This window comes from Megalobrama amblycephala, linkage group LG7 (genome assembly GCF_018812025.1).
Source record: "Megalobrama amblycephala isolate DHTTF-2021 linkage group LG7, ASM1881202v1, whole genome shotgun sequence".
NCBI classification, from domain to species: Eukaryota; Metazoa; Chordata; class Actinopteri; order Cypriniformes; family Xenocyprididae; genus Megalobrama; species Megalobrama amblycephala.
In genome coordinates this window covers 34,684,265-34,709,304 of record NC_063050.1, presented here as the reverse complement: position 1 = coordinate 34,709,304, position 25,040 = coordinate 34,684,265, and the positions used below count along the sequence as shown (strand labels likewise).

The window sequence follows — 25,040 nt, the reverse complement described above, 5'->3', positions numbered from 1 at the left end:
TAATTAATCTTTAGCTTTATTTTTATTTTATTTTTTTCAATGAGGAATGACTATACAAACAAATTACACGTATCTAATTCTTTTTTTTTTTTTTGGACATAAATTGAATTACTGAATTTATAAAAAGTACTGAATGCATTATGCAATCGAAAAGTAATGAGAATGATACACAGCTTAGTTCACAGACTCTGCTTTTGTGTCTGAAGAGTTTTGAAAATGTGTAGTCCTGATAGGTATTGAAAAAAGCACAAACAGTTGTGAAAAAGTGTAAGGGACACATATTGAGGAAGTAGGCACTCCTAATGGCACTCCTATGTCTTTATTTTGCAACCTTCCATCTCAGTTGGAACATTTGTGAATGAGAGAGTGGCCTGTCTCTTTTTGTTTTACATGCTGTTAGTGAAGGCAGCAGCTGATACAAACATGTTGTGGGAGTTGCACAGCAAACAGCCATTTGTATCTGCCTTTGACCAGAGGGACTCTTGAAAGGGAAACAAGAGAGGGATGTAGAGAGAATGACTCGTGCTTAATAGCTCTTGAGTACAGTGGCTGCAGCTCAGTGATGTAGTGTGTCAACTCCCTCCGGATATGGGCACTCCCCTTTATGCACCTTGGCATGACTTTTCACTTTGATTGTCAGGCAAGACTGTGTGCTTCAGTGACTCCATATCCCAGAAACCCCTGGGACAGCAGAAACTGAATATGTGGCAGCTGAGTGCTGTGCAAATGATTATACAGGGTGCTTCAGTAGCTTAGGCTAATGCATAACTACTGTATATACAAGATATATACAGCAAAAAAAAAAAAAAGAATTAATTAAATAAACTTTATTAAATTTGATCTGATCCACACATAGGCAGCAACATCATTGCACCTTTTGACATCCAGAGTATTTAAATACTGAGTTGGCGTTCGGACGTAAACAAGGTAGCCTGCACTGAGTTCACTAAGTATGACAACGGTTCAAATTGTTGAATAAAGTCATTAATTTTGTTTTGATTTTGCGCACAAAAAGTATTCTCGTCACTTCATAACATTAAGTTTGAACCACTGTAGTCACGTTGACTATTTTAACCATGTTAAAATTTTAACTATTTTAACAAGAAACTACCTTTCTGGATGTCAAAAGTTGCAATGATATTGCTCCAGAAAACTCACACGGCTCTCAAATATAGTGTCCTCATTATAGTGTCTTCTACTCTGGCTTAGATATTAGGTGTGCATGCTCAATTTGTAGGCACCAACTGGCAGAAACATAAATCGGCACCTATTGTCAAATATTTGAATGTGCTTTGTCATTTAAATCATGTCAATTGATCTATAACGTGCAATGGGTGCTGCCCCGCAGTTCAGAGAATCGGATCTGTTGGATCGGATCTTCTGTATTGCATTGAACTCACCATTCTTATTTATGCAGTTATAAATGCTCAAAAACGATTAAAAAACATTTGAAAATTACTTGTTAGTCATTAACTAACACCTTTATAAACCTTATTGTAGTGTTACCATGCTATCTTTACATAAAATGTACACAGTTTGTAATAAGACAATCACCTTAATGCATTGTTCATTATAAACGTGCAGTTATGAATTATAGTAAGAAGGTTCTAAATAGAAAACCGGTGCGATCAAACAGCAGCCGTTGCAAGGGACTTGCCTCATCGTCATGGCAACGGTTCGTGGCCAGGTCAGATTATGTCAGAGTTTGTTGTTTTTTGTTGGAAAATCATACCACACTGACTGCTCAGACATTCTCCGACCCAACAAACGCTGATTAAACATGTTCAGTCGAGTGGAAACTACGGTGGCCGAGAGAGCTCAACGCACTGCAAATGAAGAAAACACATGCAAATAGAAAAAACACCAGCAAATAAAGAAAACATCTTCATCAGTCTGACAACACATGCGCTGCAAAAGTCCACAACACATGCAAATAGACAAACGCACTGCAAAAGTCCACAAACATGCTGCAAAAGTCCACAACACATGCAAATAGACAAACGCGCTGCAAAAGTTCACAACACATGCAAATAGACAAACGCGCTGCAAAAGTCCACAACACATGCAAATAGACAAACGCACTGCAAAAGTCCACAACACATGCAAATAGACAAACGCGCTGCAAAAGTCCACAACACATGCAAATAGACAAACGTGCTGCAAAAGTCCACAACACATGCAAATAGACAAACGCGCTGCAAAAGTCCACAACACATGCAAATAGACAAACGCACTGCAAAAGTCCACAAACATGCTGCAAAAGTCCACAACACATGCAAATAGACAAACGCGCTGCAAAAGTTCACAACACATGCAAATAGACAAACGCGCTGCAAAAGTCCACAACACATGCAAATAGACAAACGCACTGCAAAAGTCCACAACACATGCAAATAGACAAACGCGCTGCAAAAGTCCACAACACATGCAAATAGACAAACGTGCTGCAAAAGTCCACAACACATGCAAATAGACAAACGTGCTGCAAAAGTCCACAACACATGCAAATAGACAAATGTATGTGTTGTGGAGTTTTGCAATGCGTTTGTCTATTTGCATGTGTTGTGGACTTTTGCAGCACATGTGTTGTCAAACTGATGAAGATGTTTTCTTTATTTGCTGGTGTTTTCTTCATTTGCAGTGCGTTGAGCTCTCTCGGCCACCGTAGAAAACAAACTCCGACCAATGGCAACAGACGCCGACAGGGGTATCACACTAGCTGCATCTCATTTCGGAGGCTGCATCCTGATCCAACAAACTCCAACAGACGTATTTGTTGGCGTTTATCTGTGCGGTGTGAACTGGCCTTTAACTTTGGCTGCATTTGTTGTGGAACTTGCTAACTAGCACATTATTAGGAAAGGTGATTTGCAAAGATTCATAAAAAAATCTATAACGTTACTCACGTCTTCTGGAGGTACTGATCCATCCTTCAGGAACTTTTTAGCAAAACACAAACTTTTTAGCTCAGACATAAACGCATATAGGTCGATCCGGGGGCGCATTACTTTCAAAAACAAAGTACCTGTTATAGTGACAACACTTATTTTACACTTATTTCAATATTGTGATAATACTGTATACCGTGATAAAATCTTCAGTAATTATTGCAACATGAAAATTTGATACCGTCACATGCCTAGTGTGAACAAGCCTTTAGTGTTTGGTGGTTCAGATATTGGACAGAGTTTGAACAACTGGGTTTCTGTGCTGGCTGGCATGTACTGTAGACAGACAATTAGATGAAGCAATGCATGATGTTAATGATGTTTATTTTCACTGGAAGTAATTGCAGTATAATAATGTCTTCAACAATAGATTGGCCTGTTTCTAGACCTATGTCTTCCCAAAACCCTAATACAACTTCTTGTTATTCTTTTGATGCCTACCCACACAGCACTGGTAGTAATATCCATCCTTCCAGAGATCTACTTAGGTAAATTACTGACATATACCTAGATGGGATGTTTAATGGGTCTGTTTAGCTGAACCCCTGGCCCATCCACATTACTTCCATTCATTCTTAAATGCATTTGAGTTGTATGTGTGTCAGCAGTAAATAATGCTGTTGGTGACAGTCACAGCTATGTTTGCTGGGTCTGTGAACTCTACCTCCAGAGGCCTGAGGACAGGAATAGCTCAAGAGATGCTGCTGAAGCAGACAAGGGAAGAAAAAAGCCACCTCTGAGCTAATGGCCTTGCATCTTCCTGGCAGCATGTCAATAATGGCTCTTATCACATTAGGCAAAGAGTCCATTAGCTTATTCTCTTCGCCTGCATGTGCTGTGGCAGCGCCAGTTTGTACATAACCTCTCTAATAGTCTGAGTGTGTGTGTGTGTGTGTGTGTGTGTGTGTGTGTGTGAGAGAGAGAGAGAGAGAGAGAGAGAGAGAGTCTATAGAGTCTATAGAGAGAGCTATAGAATATTAATCCACCAAATGTAAAACACATGGCTTACTTCACAGTCAAATTAGGATCAGAGAAGAGATATGAAAATGTTTTGTTTGACTTGCAACCAAAGAGGTGTAGATTTTGTTTAAAGCAAGAAGTAAGGTGAATGCATACATATCTTCTCTCCATGTTTTCATCTGATCTCCTTCCAGCTGAGCTAATCTTCTGAAGGTTACTCTTTGACTTCTTTTTAATAACAACAATATAATAGCTTTTGAGCAAGAGGTGTAAGCATTACTCTAAATGATAACAGTAATGTAAAACATCCCTCAGTATCACACTGATACAAGACACGACAGCCAAGAAGCAAATTGTGAGCATATGTGACACCTTTTTCAAGCATTAGTAAGCAATCACTGCAGTGATAGAAAGAAGATGTGATATAATAAAGAATAATAATAATAATAAAAAAATACACAGTTGCACCAAAGTCCCTCAGACTGGACATTTCTTACGCACTCCCACTGTTCCCCCTACAGAGCTCCATGTCCACCTAACATCTGCTTCCCAGATCAGCAAATACGTTATGTTGCCCCACATCAAAGTGATTTGTGTTAGTCAAAATGACAATGATGCAGATCACTTGAATTTTAACACAAGTTCATTCCAATGACAAAACAACAATTACCAATTTATACCAATATTACGCTCACGTTTTTATGAGGTAGACTTTTAACCCCTTAGCATTCCTAAGGTCTCTTTTGAAAGGTACAGTACATATGTGTACCACAAGTGGTACAGTGAAACATAAATTAACATTTATCAAAATGTCTGAACATGCAGAGTCATCATGATTTTGGTCTACATTGGATGTATTTTAGTCTGTGTTTTGCATTGAGAAAATGATAGGCAATGCAATTAGAGTAGTTCTGTTCCAAATTATAGAAAAAATTAATGTTCACAGCGGGCCATGTGTGCATGTGTATAATAGGCAACACCTTATTTGGACATTAAGGTTTTCTCCAGCTTGGTCAGTGTATACCAATTTCCCCCAGAGATTACAAGCAGTCATTTTTGATTATCGTTTAGCCAGGAAATCTGGATGTGTTCTTCTACTACATTTATTTCATATGTGCCATCCAGCACAATGTCAGATAAACAATATGTATTATTGGATGGCTGAGCCACACACCTCCCTAACACCATGCATTTTTACACATATTAGCACAATTAAACACTGTGGTTTGCTATTTAAAAAAAAAAAAAAAAAAAAAAAAAAAACATAACATTGCATGTCCACTTTTAACCATCTAAGAATAGAGAGCTCTATGATAATCATGAGGCACTATTTGACCAATGAGACTTACACAAGACTCTTATGAGCTCTCCCTCTGATGTCATGGCTCCAGGCACTGGGCTTTGACTGAGCCTTTCCCCCCTTTTTGCCACTTCCCTACTCAATTATTCATTGCTTAAAATAAAAAGGTCAGAAAGTAGAATACTGAGCAATTCATGGGTTCAAGACCTTCTAAGATCACAGGGAAACCTCTGCTTAACCTCCCTTGAAGTAGTGAACACAGGGGATGGAAGGTTTTTTTTTTTTTTTTTTTCTGGGATATGATAGCTATCCCTTGATCAATAGTGAATTCCTGTTGTGTCCATTGGGAGTCACTGGATCAATGTGGTTCCCAGACCAATTGTCCATGGTGAATTAGATGTTTTAGAAATGTCAGTTCTATATTAGGTAGGAAGAAGCAAATGTTTGAAATGTGATACTGGAAAATTTTAATCAAAATAAAAAATAAATTAAATATTATTGAAGTTTTTTTTATTCATATTTTATTTAATAAAATATTTGAATCATTCTAATGTCAAAGAAAAGCTAGTGTGCTACACATGGGCCCAGTCTATGCATTTACCTTTTCTTACTCTGTGCCCACTGTAGTATATATTTCTTAGAGCTTAATGATCCCATTACTATGATAAGTGATGATTGCTAAAAGGACTCTATTCAGTGGCTTAATTTCCAGCCTTTAACACAAGACTTGGGTATGTTAATATGATAACTGCATAACTGAGTTTTTTTTTTTTTTTTTTTTTTTATGCTGGTAACATTGGCATGGATATTTGGCCATATTTTGCCTGTCCTCAGAGACCATTTACAAAGCTTAAGCCTCCAGCATCATTATTGGGTTGCAGTAAGTGACACCAGCAGCAGTGAGATAAATACAGCCGTCACAGTTGACACATTTGCAGCATTTGCCGACTGCACCATGGATAGATGAGACCTGTGACTTAACGCTATAATTATTAACTAATTGTCTTTAACCTCACAAACAGTGTTCAGCCACATTATGTAAAGGAGTCAGGGATGTGTAATGACAGTGTAATCCATCACAGCATTGGGGGGCGTGGGGTTCTAATGAGATTTCATTTGAGAATGGCAAATCTGCAGAATGCATAGATAGAAGCCACATTAAGCTAATTGGGAGATGAGTGCCTTGGTGTAAAAGTGCTTCTAATGGCAGGTTTGTTACCTGACTAATGCAGGGGAGTTGGCTAAGGACCTGAGGCTGATTTGTGGGCAGACATACTAATATTTTTTTCATACCAGTCAATCTAAATGTAGCCTCCTCTTCACCGCATTTAGTTTTAGTTTCAATCCAGTATAATATTTCATGAATCAAGAAATGAATACTCAAAAGGATATAGGTATGGAAAAAAGCTATCTCAATAATGAAAGGTTCCTAAATCTAACCAAAAGCACATGTTTTTCTCCAAGCAGAACTCTAATCAACAGCCCCCTTTTTCACCTGATCTTGACTTTTCTGTGTGTTTGGGTGTGGCCTTAGCTTTGGCTAACTTGGATCTAGACGTCTCTGGAAATGTATGTGGGTGTGTTTGCATGGTCTGTCTTACATTGGCCCTCCAAAGAGTGCAACCTGGATATGACCTGTATCATGACAGCTGATTGGCACCAGCATTTCTAAACAATTCCATTTGATAAACATAACAGTCCAATGTCTTGCTTTATACTCTTAATTTGAAAAATAAATAAATAAAATGAATAATAATAGATAAACTCACGTCAAATTTGTTTGAAAAGCAGAGTTGAATAGTGGCAGCTGTCCGAACAGTCAAAGGACATTCCTTGCTCAACTTACAAATGCAAATGGCACTATTTGAAAATAACTTTATTCTGGCTGCTCTGATCATTTATTGTGAGATAGTTAATAAAGAAAGTTCATTGTTAGTAAAAGACGTTTAACGTTTATTATTTTAACAAAGAAAATTTCAAAATACCACCCCCACCTAATTGAACCATACATTATTGTTATGAACTGGGACAGTATTTAAAAGATGTAACATGCAATTCTCCCTGCTCCAAGTCTAACACACACTGCACTGAAAATGGGGTGCCTGTGTGCACATACAGAACATGTTATAAATGAGCCTGTGATCAGTGATTATGATCAGCCAGTTTTTTAGCCACACTTCAGCATACATTCAGCTGGGGAACAGACAAAATATACACTATATAACTTCATATAACTTACATTTTCAGACTTTTTTTATACATTTATTTAAAAGTTAAAACAAATATTATTGGAGTTTGTAAGTTTTACAAGAAAATATTATTTTAGCCTATCTGCTTAAAAAAAAAAAAGAATCATGTTTAATTTAATGTATACTCGCAGGTTCTTTGTAATTAATAGTGAAATTTTCTAGCAATTTCTGAGTGAAAATTGTTTCTACACCATTGTGTGTGTAAGTGTATGTGGGTGGGTGTGTGTGTAAAGACTTAGGGAAGGTAATACATTTCCAGAAGTAAGAAAATAAACAGAAAAAACAGAATGAGAGAATTTCTCAAACATTCCACAATATTTATTTTTTAAAAGCATTTTCAGTACATCTTTTAGTTACTATTTAAAAATTCACTTTGTAATTTACTTTTTTCCCCTTCACTTACATCAAATTGAAATACAGGAGTTCAAACCACTGTGCTATATAAAATAATATTGTTGAGGCTGAAATTTAAAGTCTTACCTCCAGGCTAAACTCATACTCAAACACGGAATGAAAGTGTAAAATATTTTTAATGTATATTTAACAACAAATACCCCAGTGACTATTGATGTGCTGTCTCTAAAGAATTTATCTTGCTTAAATTTCTGAGGCCATGCTGTTGTGAAACCATTCTGTATTCCCACCTCTCGTTTTCTCTTACTATCCTCTTTTTTCTTCACTTTCTCTCATTCTCTAACTCTCTTACTCTCTTTAAACATTTATTCTCTGTCTGTGCCTTAAAGGCCCTTTGTGCTTTGTGCTGTTGATTTTTACAGCTCTTAAAATCCAGAGTAGCCATTTATCATTCATAGATCCTAGCAGGCTGGGGAAGACAAAGCCTTGCCTTGTGTCATCTCTAATTGTCATCAGAACAGCCATTGCTCCCTTGATGTTGCCTTATTCTGTGTCAATGGTAAACTGGATAATGTATGAGAAGAGCAAACAAATTTTCTCTCCCCTTAAACTGGAAGTGCCATTCATAAACTTGCATGGTAGTAAGGGCAAAGTGACACACTTTTGGCATCACATTGACAAATGTCAATGAACATTTATAGACAGTTTATAGATAGTTCATGAAAGGTTGTGGCTGTTAATTTACATGACTTAAAAAGCCTGCTTAGTCACATGCAGACAATACCAGTGATAAAGCAATATCAGTTGATGTTTTTGAACTTCAGTGGGGTTTAGAAAGCACAGTAATATAATGTAAGGAGACACACTTCAGAGTCAAATAATACATGTACGAGAAAGAGGGAACAGAAAACTAAGTCACATATTTAATGTATCAAAGTTACAAGCCTGACCACAACTCTAAAAGAAGCTGCCAAGATTCCATTCCCAGAATCTCTTGCCATGGCTCAGCGTCTGGCAGTGGGCAAGTGTGCAAAGCTCAAACTGTTTTATTTTTCAGTGGTTAATAATACCATTACTTAGAATGCTGGCCGAAGAACAAGCTACTTGGAAGTGGTACTTATTTCTCCTCCTGGAGCAATACTGCTCTCTCAAGATGGAAAGTTCCCACATCCAAAGGTTCCGGCTCTGCAAAATAATAATAACGAAAAAAAAATTAAAAAATAAATAAAAAATAAAAATATAATAAAATATTAAATCATATATAATAATAAAAAAATAAATAAATAAATAATAAAAAAAAATAAAATAAAATAAAAGGTCAGTTAGGGATATGTTGATATTTACATAATTTCATACTTACCTGCCTGAAGGCAAACCGTATGTATGTTAAAATTTTTAGTTGACACAATCTTCTTGAGAAAGTATGACATTAATATTTAATCTAGTTTGATACTGAACTCTAATTTACATGAAGCTCAGTTAATACTGATCTGCATCCTACTTAATAATTGTAATGCAAGATTGCTGTCACCTCCAAGGCTTCTTCAAAGACATGGTAAAATAAACATGAGCTGTTTAGTTTTTGTCCAACATTGCAGCCACAGAAATTAAAATTGTTGTTTTTGTGAAGTTGAACCTTCCTTTGGATAATCTGAAATATTTTAAAACTATATTTGACACAATATTCAAAGCAGATATACCAAATAAATAAATAATCTATTATTATTCCCTTAATTGAATCTCTTATGTTCTTTACTGTCTGTAAACAGCATTAATCAGTGGATAATTGTGGGAAAGGCAGCAAGGGTTATATCTTTTTTTGAGAAGTTTTGTTCATTGTCTTATAATACAACAAATGGATTGATGTCTTGTCTGCAGTTTCACAGAGGCTCCCTAATAAATTAATACTGGTGGCTTCTATTTGTTGGCTGAAGACTCTGTTAAAGGGATAGTTCACCCAAAAATGAAAATTATTCCATGATTTACTCACCCTCAAGCTATTCTAAGCATATATGACTATCTTCTTTCAGATGAACACAATCAGAGATATATTTAAAAATATGCTTAGTCCTCCTATGTTTATAATGGTTGTGAATGGGGGGTCCATGTTTTGAAGTAAAAAATAATGCATCCATCCATCCAAAAAAATAAAAAATAAAGTAAGGCTCATCCATACAGCTCCAGGGGGTTAATAAAGGCTTTTTGAAGCGATGCGTTTTTGTGAGAAGAATATCCATATTTAAAACTTTATAAATTCAAAAAACTAGCTTTCGGGTGGACAACCATATGCAGAATGTGTAGAACTATCCCTGTAAGCTTTGCATGGGTTGCCTTCAGTGTGCACCTAATGACTACATTTGTATGGCTGATTTAAGAAAGAAAAGACAAAGTGTACAGAGGCCTAGATATTGTCAGTTGAGAACCGTATTATCAGTCTTTATATACTGCTTCATGTTCTCTTTTGGGTGATATTCACTTATCCTTATCCTTACCCTCCCCATCTATGTCTTCTCAGATAATATGCAGAAAAAAATAAGTATTTGCTTTGTTTTTTAATCTTTTCTCTGATATGGCCTCTAGGATGCTGCAGGCAAGGTTCTGGACAGATGGACTATAATGTCCCGGGAAGAGGAGATCATCACTCTGCAACAGTTTCTGCGCTTTGGTGAAACCAAGTCTATTGTGGAATTGATGGCCATCCAGGAAAAGGAGGGTCAGGCAATTACAGTGCCCTCATCAAAGACTGACTCTGGCATCAGAACTTTTATTGAAAGCAACAATCGCACACGTAGTCCTGGCCTTCTGTCACACCTAGAGAACAACAGCCCCTCTAGCATTCACCATTTTGAGAATATCCCAAACAGTCTGGCCTTCTTGCTGCCCTTCCAGTACATCAACCCAGTGTCAGCCCCCATGTTAGGGCTGCCACCAAATGGACTGACCATTGAGCAATCAGGTCTCAGAATGCGAGAGCCAAATCTGCCCAATCAGAGTGAGCAGGTGGAGACCAGTGAATCTGAAGTGTCCCTCTCACCATTTCGTAGTGGTCAGAGCCCAAGTCGAGGAGCAATGGGGACCTTACCCAATGCCATTGAACCTAAGACAGAACCCAACAGAGCTTCACCCATCTCTCCAACACCATCTACACAGCATTCCCAGCAACCGCAGACACCAACACAGCAACCACAGGGACAGCAACAGCAGCAGTCAAGCACTCTGAACAATCACCAGATCCATCATCATTTTGAAAAGAATGAACAATCGAAAACCATTACACACTCATCTTTCTCTTCCAAAATGCATCGCATGCGTCGTATGGGTGCAACCTCACGTAAGGGACGTGTTTGCTGCAACTCCTGTGGCAAGACTTTCTATGATAAGGGTACTCTAAAGATCCACTACAATGCTGTGCATCTGAAGATTAAGCACCGTTGTACTATTGAAGGCTGCAATATGGTCTTCAGCTCATTGCGAAGTCGTAACCGCCATAGTGCTAATCCCAATCCTCGCCTACATATGCCTATGCTGAGGAACAACCGGGACAAGGACCTCATTCGCTCCAGTTCTGGGACTGCCACACCTGTCATATCAAGTGCCAAAAGTGGCTTCAGTATAACTAGCCCAGGGCGACCACCACTAAGCTTTGCCACCCCTCCTCTTGACCCCATGATACAGTCACCTCTGCAGAGCCCTCTTGTCTTCCCTTCCCTGAAGTCTGTGCAGCCAGTGCAACCTGTGCCACCTTTTTATCGCACACTGCTTTCTCCTGCTGATCTAGTTAGTCCCCCAGTCTCTCTGCCTACCAGTCCAATTTTGCCTACCACAATCAACAGCACATCTTTGACTGACCAGCAACAGATGTTAGCTGCTAGCTCCCACAACATGGATGTATCTGAAACATTTTCTCATCACCTACCCACAACTCCCAGTACCCAAGATTCCATGACTCTCGACCCTATGCCTAAAAAGAAGCCTCGCAAATCTAGTATGCCAGTAAAGATAGAGAAAGAAGTGATAGATGTGGCAGATGACTATGATGACAAAGATGATGATGATGAAGATAGTTGTCATCATCACCACCATCAGCCATCCAACATCCATAACAATGTCAATGGCAACTGCAACAACAACAATAACAGCAGCAGCAGCAGTCATCATTGTGGGGGTAGCGGACATCAGTCTCCATCACACGATGAAATGAGTCCCAGTCTAGCCCTTAGAGGCATGCTCCATCCTGACCAAGAAGAGTGCATTGGGAGTCATGGTAGTAGAAGCCACGGCGACCTGCGCTGTATTGACAGTTTTACCTCTGAGGACCAAGATCATGAGCGCGACTTTGAAAATGAGTCAGAGACATCTGAATCCAAAATGCTCTACCGTGATGAGCTGATGGACACTGACGAACATCAGCCTGCCCTAGAGAGAAACCTGGATAAGGAACAACAGGGGGTAGAAGATGAAGGACGCCTCCAGAAAGTTTTGGAGGAACAAAGGCATTCCCCACCTTCCCAACACCAGCCTGTTATCAAAATCAAGGAAGAAATCAATGATCCTACTTATGACATGTTTTGCATGGGTCAATATAGCCTTTATAATGGGGGTATGGCAGCTGCTGCTGCCGCTGCTGCCAGCATGGCTGCCTTACATGAAAGTTTCATCTCTTCTATGAGCTATGGAACAAGCCCACCGAAGTTCCCCTCCCAGTCCCCTGAGGGTGATCTCTGCTCGAGTCCTGATCCCAAGATCTGCTACGTTTGCAAAAAGAGCTTCAAAAGTTCATACAGTGTTAAACTGCACTACAAGAATGTGCACCTAAAAGAGATGCACGTGTGTACTGTGGCTGGATGCAACGCTGCTTTCCCCTCCCGACGGAGCAGAGATAGGTGAGACAAATCACTTTTATTTTCCACTGAAATCAAACTGATATATGCTGATATAAATATTATAACTGGTAAACTTAAAACAGGCAGTTTTGAATATATTTTTAAACAATAATGTTACAAAATATTTATAATTCACTATACTATACTATTTTTTTTAAGTGTATTATTTAAAATTGTGTCCATTTAAAGGTAGTTCTATCATGACCTCAATCTTAAATTTTTACATTTAATAAAGTTAGTACATATACATGTGGGGAACCTGACTGACCTTCATTCTTGCAAGTTTGAGGGGGACAAATTGTTGAAAAAAAGATGTTAACAAATTAAGCTTTAACATGAAGAATGTGTTGATTGTACATTTCTGCAGACAGTTATTTATTGCATTAATGTGCTGTTTACCTGTACTTGCTCACCTGTCACACACAGGTAGACATGCATACATTAGCAGAGGCTGCAGCTTGTCAAACCGCTGCATTCATTATCACATCAGGAGGTGCAAGTTTCTCCAACTGCTAGTTAACACATTTACCATAAACAGTCCCAGAATACATTTATGCTAGAGGGCAAGCAACAAATGGATCTTCAGTCAAATGTAGACTTTCCAAAGCTAATTGTTTTGGCTCTACAAGTAAAATGCATTCTGCAATACTATACTGCCCGGCCAAAAAAAATAGGCAAATAGGCAAATGCTTAAAGGGTTAGTTCACCCAAAAATGAAAATTCTGTTATTTATTACTTACCCTCCTGCCGTTCCACACCCGTTAGACCTTCGTTAATCTTCAGAACACAAATTACGATATTTTAGTTGAAATCCGATAGCTCCGTGAGTTCTCCATAGGGAGCAATGGACACTTCCTCTCTCAAGATCCATAAAGGTACTAAAAAACATATTTAAATCGGTTCATGTGAGTACAGTGGTTCAATATTAATATTATAAAGCAACGAGAATATTTTTGGAGTGCCAAAAAAGCTAAATAACGATTTATTTAGTGATGGCCGATTTCAAAACAATGTTTCATGAAGCATCGGAGCACAGACGAATCAGTGTGTCGAATCTGCTGTTCGGAGCGCCAAAGTCACGTGATTTCAGGCGTTGGCAGTTTGACACACGATCTGAATCATGATTAGACACACTGATTCATCTGTGCTCCGAAGCTTCATGAAGCAGTGTTTTGAAATCAGCCATCACTAAATTAGTCGTTATTTTGTTTTTTTGGTGCTCCAAAAATATTCTCGTCGCTTTATAATATTAATATTGAACCACTGTACATGAATCAATTTAAATATGTTTTTAGTACCTTTATGGATCTGAGAGAGGAAGTATCGATTGTTCCCTATGGAGGCCTCACAGAGCTATCGGATTTCAACTAAAATATCTTAATTTGTGTTCTGAAGATTAACAAAGGTCTTACGGGTGTGGATTGGAACAGCATGAGGGTAAGTAATAAATTACAGAATTTTCATTTTTGGGTGAACCAACCCTTTAAGAGTCTATAATTTGATCATTATTGCAGTGATTATTATGTTTCTAGCATGTTATATGTTTGGCAACAGTTCTTCTAACCCTAATTGATGGAGTGTGTAGCTTTCTTGGTCCTCTTCAATCAAAAATGAATGAAAGTTTTGAAATGTAATTTTATTTTTATTTTTTTTTTGCTTCATCAGAATGGGATGACACTTGGTGACTTTTGTTGCATTAGCTATGTGAACACACAAAAAAATCATGGACATGATTTGGTTATGTTAAAGGGTCGAAAAAAATCACACTTGGCTCCTTCACAGTCAAAAATGAATGGAAACGAATGGGAAATACGAAAAAATGAAAACTCAGAGAATCTTTTGGTGGTACAAACTACAATTTAGCCATTGTGCAGAAAAAAAGTGCACAGCAATGAAGGAGTGACACTCTAAAATGTCAAGAGTGCAAAAAAAACACAACACCCCCCCCCCCACACACACACACATACATAAATATGAACTAGCACGACTATAACACAGAGCAAGTTTTTGCAAATGTGTGAAATAAAATCAACAATTCAGCCTCAAAGCAGTAAAAAACAAACAGCAGAGATTACACTGTAAAACATTGAGAGTACAAAACAGACACACACACACTCAAACACACACACTCACACATATGCAAACACACACAGGACATTCCATAGGCGTAATGGTTTTTATACTGTACAAACTGTAAATTCTATCCCCCTACACTACCCCTACCCATCACAGAAAATTCTGCATTTTTACATTTTTAATAAAACATTGTTTAAAGCTATTTTAAATATGAGGACTCATGAAATGGCCTCATATTTCATGTTTACGTCATATTACCAGTGTGATACCCATGTGATTACACAATTTTTTTTCACTATTATACACCCATATTAACTGGTGTGGCTGTAACAATATGGTAAAATTTAGCCAAAAGTTAGCCAAAAGTGGTTGAAATCAGATCAGACCCAGACCAAACCTTGACAAAAAGTAGTCTTTGAGAATATCTAAGTATAAATCCAAATAAACAACTTAATAAAAAATAAGTATTTATTACTAAAAACCACTAGATAATTTATAAGCACCTTTATATAGAACTATATAGGAATCTAGCGTACACCATGGCATTACATATTTTTTTCTTTTTTTTACTCCCACTAGATAACACTAATCTACCTTAAAAAAATGGATTTTAAATACCTTGTCTCTACTGGAATACTGCTTTAATTGAAAAATAATTAAAAATAATTATTAGAACAAAATGAGTAATAATTTCAATGGGGAAAAATATCTAATAAAAGTTGTATAAATATTGCATGGTACCACAAAATACCCTCAGTTTTTTAAATAATAATCAAAAAATATTATTGAACAAAAATATATTACATTGGTTTTCCTGAAAAAAAAAAAAAAGAAGTTACATTTCAAGGCTTCGGTCACTTTTGACTGCGAAGGAGCCAAGTGTGACCCCTACAAGAAGAGGACCAGGGGGTTAAACAACCATGTAGGAAGACACATCACTGCCATATTCCAGGATGACAATGGGCAGTAAATAAAAGTCAGCCAAACCATTAGTGACATAAAAGTCACTACTAATATCATTCAGCAAAAAGTTAAACAAATTGGTTTAATTTCAAACTGCTCCACTTCTAGGAAGTAGAATATACTGTACATCTGTATCAAAATACAGAAATATATATAAAAAAAAGCTTGATAGACATGCACATTCAATTATTAATCCATCTCAAGTCCAACATTCACCATTGTGCAGTGAGACAAAAGCATCTATCATTATTTTGTTGCCAGAGGAGCAGTACATGTCAGAAAGAGCCATCTAGACACAGTCAATCACTCTAAAGAGAAAAAAAGAGACCTCATCCATCTCATTCACTCCAGAGGAAGGAGAGATAAGAGCTTGTCTCTTCTCACCCTCTCTGGTCACAAGTTACAGTTTTATTTAGATAACAAATGATTGAAGGCATGTTAATGTACATGTGTGTGTGTGTGTGTGTGTGTGTGTGTGTGTGTGTGTGTGTGTGTGTGTGTGTGTGTGTGTGTGTGTGTGTGTGTGTACCTTACCTACTTAACCATATTTTGAGGACAAATTTGTAACCAGAAGTGAGCTAAACCTCACAAAAAAAAACCCCAAAACTTCCTTTTGAGTGCGTTTTCATTTCTAAAAATTACATAAAAATTAAAGGATTAGTTCACTTTCAAATGAAAATTAGCCCAAGCTTAGAAAGTGCCTCCATCCACATCCATCCATCATACATATTCCACACAGCTCCGGAGGGTTAATAAAGGCCTTCTATATATATATATATATATATATATATATATATATATATATATTTTTTTTTTTTTTTTTTTTACACAAAAACATTGCTTCACTTCAAAAGGCCTTTATTAACCCTCCGGAGCCATGTGGAATATGTTTATGATGAATGGATGTGGATGGAGACACTTTCTTCAGCTATACTCGTTTGGTAATGCATACTGCCATTATAGAGCTAGGATGCGTCAGGATATTTATTAATATTTCTATGATTGTGTTCGTCAGAAAGAAGAAAGTCATATACACTGGATTGAGGGTAAGTAAAGCTTTGGGTAATTTTCATTTGAAAGTGAATTAATCCTTTAAATAAATGCAGGTTGTTGTTATTTGTTTGTTTTTTTTTTTTTTTTTTTTTTTTTTTTCTAAATTGTAAAAATGCAGAAAGTGTCTGGTGATTTAAGGGTTAGGTTAGTATTTATAACTAGCTGAATATAAAAACTATATAAGTCTATGCATTGTCCCCATTTAGATAGCTAAGTACTAAGTACTAAGTACTAAGTACTAAGTACTAAGTACCAAAATAAATAGACAAGCACCAATTGAGTTTTCATGCAAAATATTCAAAGTCATTTGAAGCCATTCCATAGCTTAATGTGAGGGACAGAAGAATATTTACATCATTAAGTTCATGTAAACTTGTCTTCCCTCCGCTGCGGCTGTCAATCATTCTGCGTTCAGCATTCAAACGGCGCATCTCGTCCGGTTACAACAGTCAGCACGGTAAAACTCTCTCCAATATGATATATTCCCATTATAATGTTTGATCTAGATAAAGGGCTGTGGATTTGCATAAAATGACTTTATTTTGCTGGAGTTTAATGCTGTTTCTAAACGATGTCACTTGCTACCGGGTCTGTTAGGTCACACAGCACAAGAATTATGAATTGGCATCAAACACACAATAACTGGAATTTAAAACTGTGAAGAAAAAAATGACCAATCAATTCCATTCCAGAACCACCATTCCTCAATCAATTCATTAAAAAGAATATAACAAGAAAAAAAATCAAAATTATAAAAGAATGCATTTTTTTAATTCATTTTTTGTAAAAATTATATAGGGTCACTAACGACCCGAGGTGTGTATGAGTGTACGTATATTTTTTCTGCACAACAATAATTGAATCTTAGATGATGGAATAAGTGCAATTCACCTTTATTCCACAAGGTGGCAATGTCTGATACACAATGTTGAAGTGACGACTCTTTCAGACAGAAAATGAAATAATAAGAAAAACATGAAATGGCTCAGCGATTTACTGCAGAGCAAGCACTGAACGCAATCAAATATGACTGTAACTGTTACTGGATGGATCTGGTGAAGCTGTTAGCGATCGGAATATTGATTTTGAATATGTTGAAAATTATATAGTTTTGAGAATACGTTTGAGATCGCGAATGGGCTCATATTTGTGACCTCAAACATAAAACTAGCCTATTATTTGCTGAAATTACTGGGAAATGAGCTCTGACGAGGACAGTGGTGATGGCATAAAACATCTGCTCAAACTGAGCCTTTTCAAGCTCCAAAAGGTAACAAAATATGATTTATGTTATTCTTCTGTAATTGTTACTCTAATATCAGAGGAGTTTTATATTATCGCGACAGGTAGAGATCCTTCCGTGTTAGATATAGATCCGGGTCGATAAAGACCCGAATATGTAAGAATGATTGGCGAAACAGTCATGCATTTAAGAGTTAATATGCTGTTTTTTCTCTGTAATGAAGTAGTGTGTATTTAGTGGATTCGGGATTGTGTTTAACAAATAAAAAAGTGATCATTAGTTCACACTCTATATAATCACTTTATCTGTGATTGGCCAGTTTGTTGTGATTTGTTTCAAGTATTTACTGAATTGAATACATGTCTTTAATATTTAAAGGTGTTAACTGTAATCTTACACTGCAAAATTATAATTTACAAAGGATTAAATTCATCACAATTATTTAATGATAGAAGCACACAAAAAGTACGACAAAGCCCTAAAACAGACAATCATATGTATCATTGTCTTACATTACCAATTTTGTTAATTAAAAAAATAATTAAATAATTGAATGTTTTTTAAAAAAATTAACAACTTAAGAGTTTGAGTAATTTAATAATTTGAATACTACTTTATAAACTCACATTAAACATCTTATCTACCAACATTCTATTTCAAATGTATAGGCCTAAATCACAACCTGAAATTACTTTAAAAATGTAGAATATCATTTTGATCATAGATGGCTTTAAAATTCAAATAACAAATGCTAATGTGGCATCTAAATTCAGTGTTAAAAGACTTCTCCACACTGATTTTCAAATGAGCTGTTGACATCCCTGAGTAGGAAGTCAATTTGATAAATTACATCCTGTTCAGTTCTCAAACAGGTATCCATCTCCTCTTTAAAATGAATAAACATTGACTTGAGGATTCAATTATGATAAAGAAAAAGTATGTATCAGGGATGTGGCCGAATATTACTACAGTAGGTACACAACATTTGTTGTTGTTGTTTGTAGCCAAGAGGCGGAATGTTGTTACATAGTGATTTTTTTTTTCTTTAGTATGAGTTGCATGGATGTAAATGAAATGATTGCATATTTATTGTAAAGGGTGAGCATATATATATATATATATATATATATATATATATATATATATATATATATATATATATATATATATATATATATATATCCCCTTATTGTCTTGTTATGTTTTCCCTCGCTTGCTGATTGATGATGACCCTGAGAGTTTGCCTGCCTCCAGATTCCCATGGTGTGCTAATATTCAGTGTACAGTCTCACCTCACACAAGCCAACTGTGGTTAGGGAGAGTGAAGGTTAATTCTATCTTCCCATTCCTCCCCTCTCTTCCTGTGGCGTTGAGACATAATGTTAAAGAATTCAGCACTCCAAACTATGACTCCAAACTTTATCATTTGTGTTAGTTGAACATTCTTAGCTACTGTGATGATGGCCTTGACATAGAGAAAGTGATCTGATATTCAGCTGCCCACTGCACATTAGAGGAAAAGATAAATACAAAACAAAGCACCTCATCATCTAATGTGACTCTCTTTCCCTTTGCAATTGAGTATTACAACTCATTTCACAAATGTGCACACTTGGCAGGAACCGAAAGGGCCATCAAATCCTAAAGATGATTAACATTCTGAGGACAAGACACATTAAGAGCCATACCTCTCTTCTCCTCTGCAGAGTTTAAAAAAAAAAAAAAAAAAGGATTCTCAGGAGAGGCTGCCTCAAGCTTTGGGCAAATTGGTTTGGCTGCTACATTAGAGGTCGGAAGGGAGGCAGAGAGAGCAGAGGAGGTGTTGGGGGATGGAGGAGGGGACTGAGGGGCATAACTTAGTTGTGGCCTGAAATGAGGTTGCAGGGGAGAAGGAAATGAGGCAGAAAGGCTTAACCTGATAAATGAAAGGGTAGACTGTCTACCATGGAGTGTTAGGGCTTGGGCTTTGTGTTTAACTATTTTTAGTCAAAATAAACTAAGTTAAATGTACTGTTTCTTGGTTCCATTAAATCTGTGTGTGTTCTGGTTTGACCTACTGTACATTATGAGCATCCAAAGTAACACCAATTGTGGTGTGTATTCAGGTTTTAGGCCATGCCCCCTACATTATGAGGACATGCTGATGCCCTCATAATTCAAATCGGTAAATAAACATACTGAATGATTTGTTTATTAAAAAATGTAAAAAATGCAGAAAGTTTTCTTTGAGTGTTATGTTTAGGAGTAGGGTTAGGGCAGTGGTTCTCAAGCTTTTTGGGCCAGCACCCCCTTACCCATTATCTAGGTTCCATACCGCTCCCCATCAAATAAAATTTTGTCTAATTGTCTTCCCTGAATATTAATGTTGATTATTATTCTGTGTTTATTATAATTAGGCCTATTATTTTATCTATACTACCATTCAATGTTTGGGGTCAGTAGAATTTTTTATTTTTTTATTTTTTTTGATAAAAAAAATAAACCAATAATTTAATTTAGCAAGGATCCATTAAATTGATTCAACAATAAGTGTAATAAATTTATTTACATTTAGTTTAAGCATAATATTGTTGATTCTCAGTGCTGTAGACTTTTTCGTTTCTGACATACCCTGTTGCCCAAAAGGTTAAAGAGACTTGTTACAAAATCCTGTTTAGAATAAATCCATAGTGGAATTTTTACAGAACAGTTCGTTCTTCCTTTCCTGAAACTCTTAAAAATTTTTATTGTGATTTTACCTCTAAATATTGGGTGAATGTTTTAAATTGGCTCCGGTGAAAATTAATCATATTTATCCTTTAGTTTTAGAAGATATCCTGTTTTTGAAGAATATGTTGAATCCTCAGTTTAGTGCTGTCCTGGTCTACATCTTTTAAGTCATGAGTCCATTCCATTTCAGATCTTGCTTTTTTGGATGTTATTAAGTGTGGTGTGCCTTATGATATAGTTATGCTCTCTGTCCTGCTTTGTAAATGTGCAAAATGTGAAATAAATTAAAAAAGATGGTAAAGACATTTATAATGTTAATAAATATTAATTTAAAAAAAAAAATACACATTTAAATTTTCCATTTCATATTTCTATTTCAATCTTTGTTCATCTTAGTTATATTTCACAATATTACTGTTTTTTACTGTATTTTTGATTAAGTAAATCTAGTGGTGAGCAACAGATTCTTCTTTCAAAACATTAAAATTTCAATTAAGCGCCCTTCGTGCTACGTTTCATGTACAGGTTTGAAATTAGCTAGACACATGTAACAGCCCAATATCTATAAAAAAGTCCCTGGGTGCAAAATCTGAAAAACCAACAGGAAGTGAGATATTTTGAATTTTCTCTGAAAAATTTTAGCAGTTTTTGCCATTTCTAGACATTGTACTTTAACAAACTCCTCCTAGAGCTTTAACCAAATCAACATCATATTTGGTCAGTCTAATCTACAGGCCTTTGCAACATTAAATTGTGAAGATCTAGAGTTTTCGCTGAAGGGTGTATCCGTGGCGGCCTGACAAAATTCGATGTTTCGCCATGAAAGAGGAAGTTGTAACTCAGGCATACAGTGTCCGATCTGCCCCAAACTTCACGTTTGAGAAGAGTCCTGGCCTGAATACATCTCTATGCCAATATTCAGTTAGTCATAGCGCCACCTGCTGGCAACAGGAAATGTCATGCTTTGCACTGTAATTCACTCCCAGAAAAACACATTTGTATATGCCATGAAGTACCAAACATGCTGGAAATGCGTTAAATAATGCAACACTTGGCTAAGTGCTAAAGTATGCGATTAACGTCACGAAACAGGAAGTTCTTGTAACTCAGGCATACAATGTTCAATCTGCCCCAAACTTCACGTTTGATAATACATCCTGGCCTGAAGACATCTACATGGCAATATTCAGTTATAGTCAAAGCGCCACCTGCTGGCAGCAGGAACTGTGGTGCATCAAAATGACTTTGCCATATTTCTCCTCTATTTATCCACTTAAATGACTATCGCCCACTGTTCACAGTATTCCTTAGGCCACCGGGTGGCGGTGAGCCTGGGCCCTTTCATTGCTGCTTGCAGCTTTAATTATTTTTAGCATTATTATTATTATTCACCTATATATCATTTTAAAAGCATGTCACTGAAAGCAACATAACATATTTAATTTGACTGGATAGATGAAATAGCATTATCTTTAGTTTCTAAGGAGCAAAAAAGCCATGTGAACAGACATAATATTTATGAGTGTTGCTTTAGACATTTGGCATTGAAACTTTGATTACATAGACTATCACAAAATTCAGCCAATCAGCAAACAAGAAGCATTCATATTAATTTTTACAATGGAAAACAAGAACAAGAAAAAGCATATTGTGTTTATACTGTGTCACAATGCTAGACGCTCTAAGTCAGGGATAGGCAAACATTGGTCCTAGAGTGCCGCTGTCCTGTGGCCTGTTGCACAAAGCCGGTTTCAGTTTCTACCCAGGTAAGTTCAAGATTAGTTTGAGCAAACTCTGGTTTTTCGGGCTCATGAAGGTGGATTGGTTTTTAGCGGGTTTCATTGCTATGGTAACTTACGCTACATGGCTAACCTGCTCTGGAGCAAGTTTTATTCAGGTTTTAAGTTGGATTTCTATGGATTTGTCAACTCCAAACCTACTCTAAAACTCAGAGTTTGTCCAACTAGCTTCATGCAACAAGCCTCTGCAGAGTTTAGCTCCAATCCTAATCAAACTCACCGGAACAAGCTAAACAATGTCTTCAGGATAGTTTTTGGCATTTCTTGATACCAAGTTGGGCTGCCCTCGACCAAAGACTTTTCTGGTCAACTAGTAGTGGTTCATTTTAATTATTAGTCGACTAATCACACGTTTAATATACCATATAAATCATAATAATGAGCCTTTAATGCCTACATAGCCTAATTAGCATTGAAGCACATGCATAAAGCTTGCCACAGCGCACCAGCAGAAGTAATGATTATGAATGCGTTGGGGAAAAACAGCTAAGGAGACTACTTTAATATTTTAATAATTAATTGATAAACTAGTGTTTTCTGTATTTTTCTGCAAGTTTACAAGGAGTTTCGGTTCTTTCGTTCTTTTTTTTTTTCTTTTTTTCTTTTTTTGCCACGCTCAAGTTGACAGAGAGAGATGGCAGAAATCGCACCCTGTTTGTTTTCATTATTTTACAAAAGCACAACATTTTGTTGTTATTGTGAGTGCATGCAAATAAAAGTAGACTCTTTACAGATTCAAAAGATGTATTACTCTTATCTGTATGATGACCAAAAATGAGTATTTTAAGTGCAAGTGATCGCACCTGCGCCTCCATGTTAGCTGTCATGCAGTAAGCTATAAAAACGTGGGTTTTGACATCATGATTGACAGATGAGATTGACAGCTTCTCTGAGCAAAGTAGTCACTGAAGCACCAACAGACTTTTTTTTCTGGATCATAAGGAGTAAATTGGAGCTTTAACTTTAATTTCTACATTTCCAGAACTGTTTACACCGACATAATGAGTTGTTCTGCAATATTAACCGATTATATGGGAGTGTGGGAGGGACCTTGATATTGCAGCTCCACTTTGCGCTCATACTGCGCAGACTCGGGTTCCAAGTTCACTATACGCAGACTCGAGACTCAAGATGTCAGTGCCGTATTGGCACACTGGTGGCTTCACTTACTACAATGGAAAGAGTGAAGGTGCATCGTCCATCTTTTTTTTACAGTCCTCACAAACATTCAAATAGCCCACATTTTTCTAGGTTAATGTTAAAGTGAGCGGCCATGTAAATTTGCTACTACTTACATTTCAGATGATAAGCCATTAGGGCTGTCAATAGATTTTTTTTTTTTTTTTTTTTATCGCGATTAATCACACACTCTTAATCTTAAACTTTGCTGGATATAGGCAATGATGGCAAAATGGACGATTAATCGCAGTATCGCACACTTATCATGAAGCATACACCATTTTTCTTGTATAACATATCCATTTTGCCATCATTGCCTATATCCAGCAAAGTAAACAATCAGACTGAAGTATGATTTTCACAAAACTGCATTTTTCAGGTACGGAAATTAAACTAAGTAATCAAATATAAAATAACTGCATATGAACTTCTTTGAATAATTAAATAAAGGTGAAACATTAAAGGTGCCCTAGAAATAAAAATTGAATTTATATTGGCGTAGTTAAATAACAAGAGTTCAGTACATGGAAATGACATACAATGAGTCTCAAACTCCATTGTTTCCTCCTTCTTATATAAATCTCACTTGTTTAAAAGACCTCCGAAGAACAGGCGAATCTCAACATAACACCGACTGTTACATAACAGTCGGGGTGTACGGCCCCAATATTTGCATATGCCAGCTCATGTTCAAAGCATTAGACAAGGGCAGGACGTCTGGATGCGTCACAGCTGAATCATCAGACTAGGTAAGCAAGCAAGAACAATAGCGAAAAATGGCAGATGGAGCGATAATAACTGACATGACCCATGATAACATGATATTTTTTGTGATATTTGTAAACTGTCTTTCTAAATGTTTCGTTAGCATGTTGCTAATGTACTGTTAAATGTGGTTAAAGTTACCATTGTTTCTTAATGTATTCACAGAGACAAGAGCCGTCGTTATTTTCATTATTAAACACTTTCAGTCTGTATAATTCATAAACACAACTTCATTCTTTATAAATCTCTCCAACAGTGTAGCATTAGCCGTTAGCCACGGATCACAGCCTCAAATTCATTCAGAATCAAATGTAAACATCCAAATAAATACAATACTCACATAATCCGACGCATACATCCCACATAGCAAATGTTTTCTGGCCCAGCTCCGGGCCACACGATCACGTTTCCCTCGGCCCAAGTACCGCAAAGAATGACGGCCCTGAAGTGGCCCAGAACTGGATTAAAGACAGAGGTCACACATGGGCCATAACCGGCCCGAATCTCAGCCAGTTAATCACCCTTAACTGGCCCTGAAGTGGGCCAATACAGGTTTTAT

General features: G+C 36.7%; 1 protein-coding gene across 1 annotated transcript in view; it reads left to right on the top strand.

Annotated features, from left to right (window-relative positions):
* Positions 1-25,040, top strand: part of bnc2 (basonuclin 2) — a 234,007-nt gene that overhangs the window by 197,351 nt on the left and 11,616 nt on the right. The window contains 1 exon segment of the mRNA XM_048197181.1: positions 10,392-12,694. Coding sequence (XP_048053138.1) covers positions 10,392-12,694 — 2,303 coding nt within the window.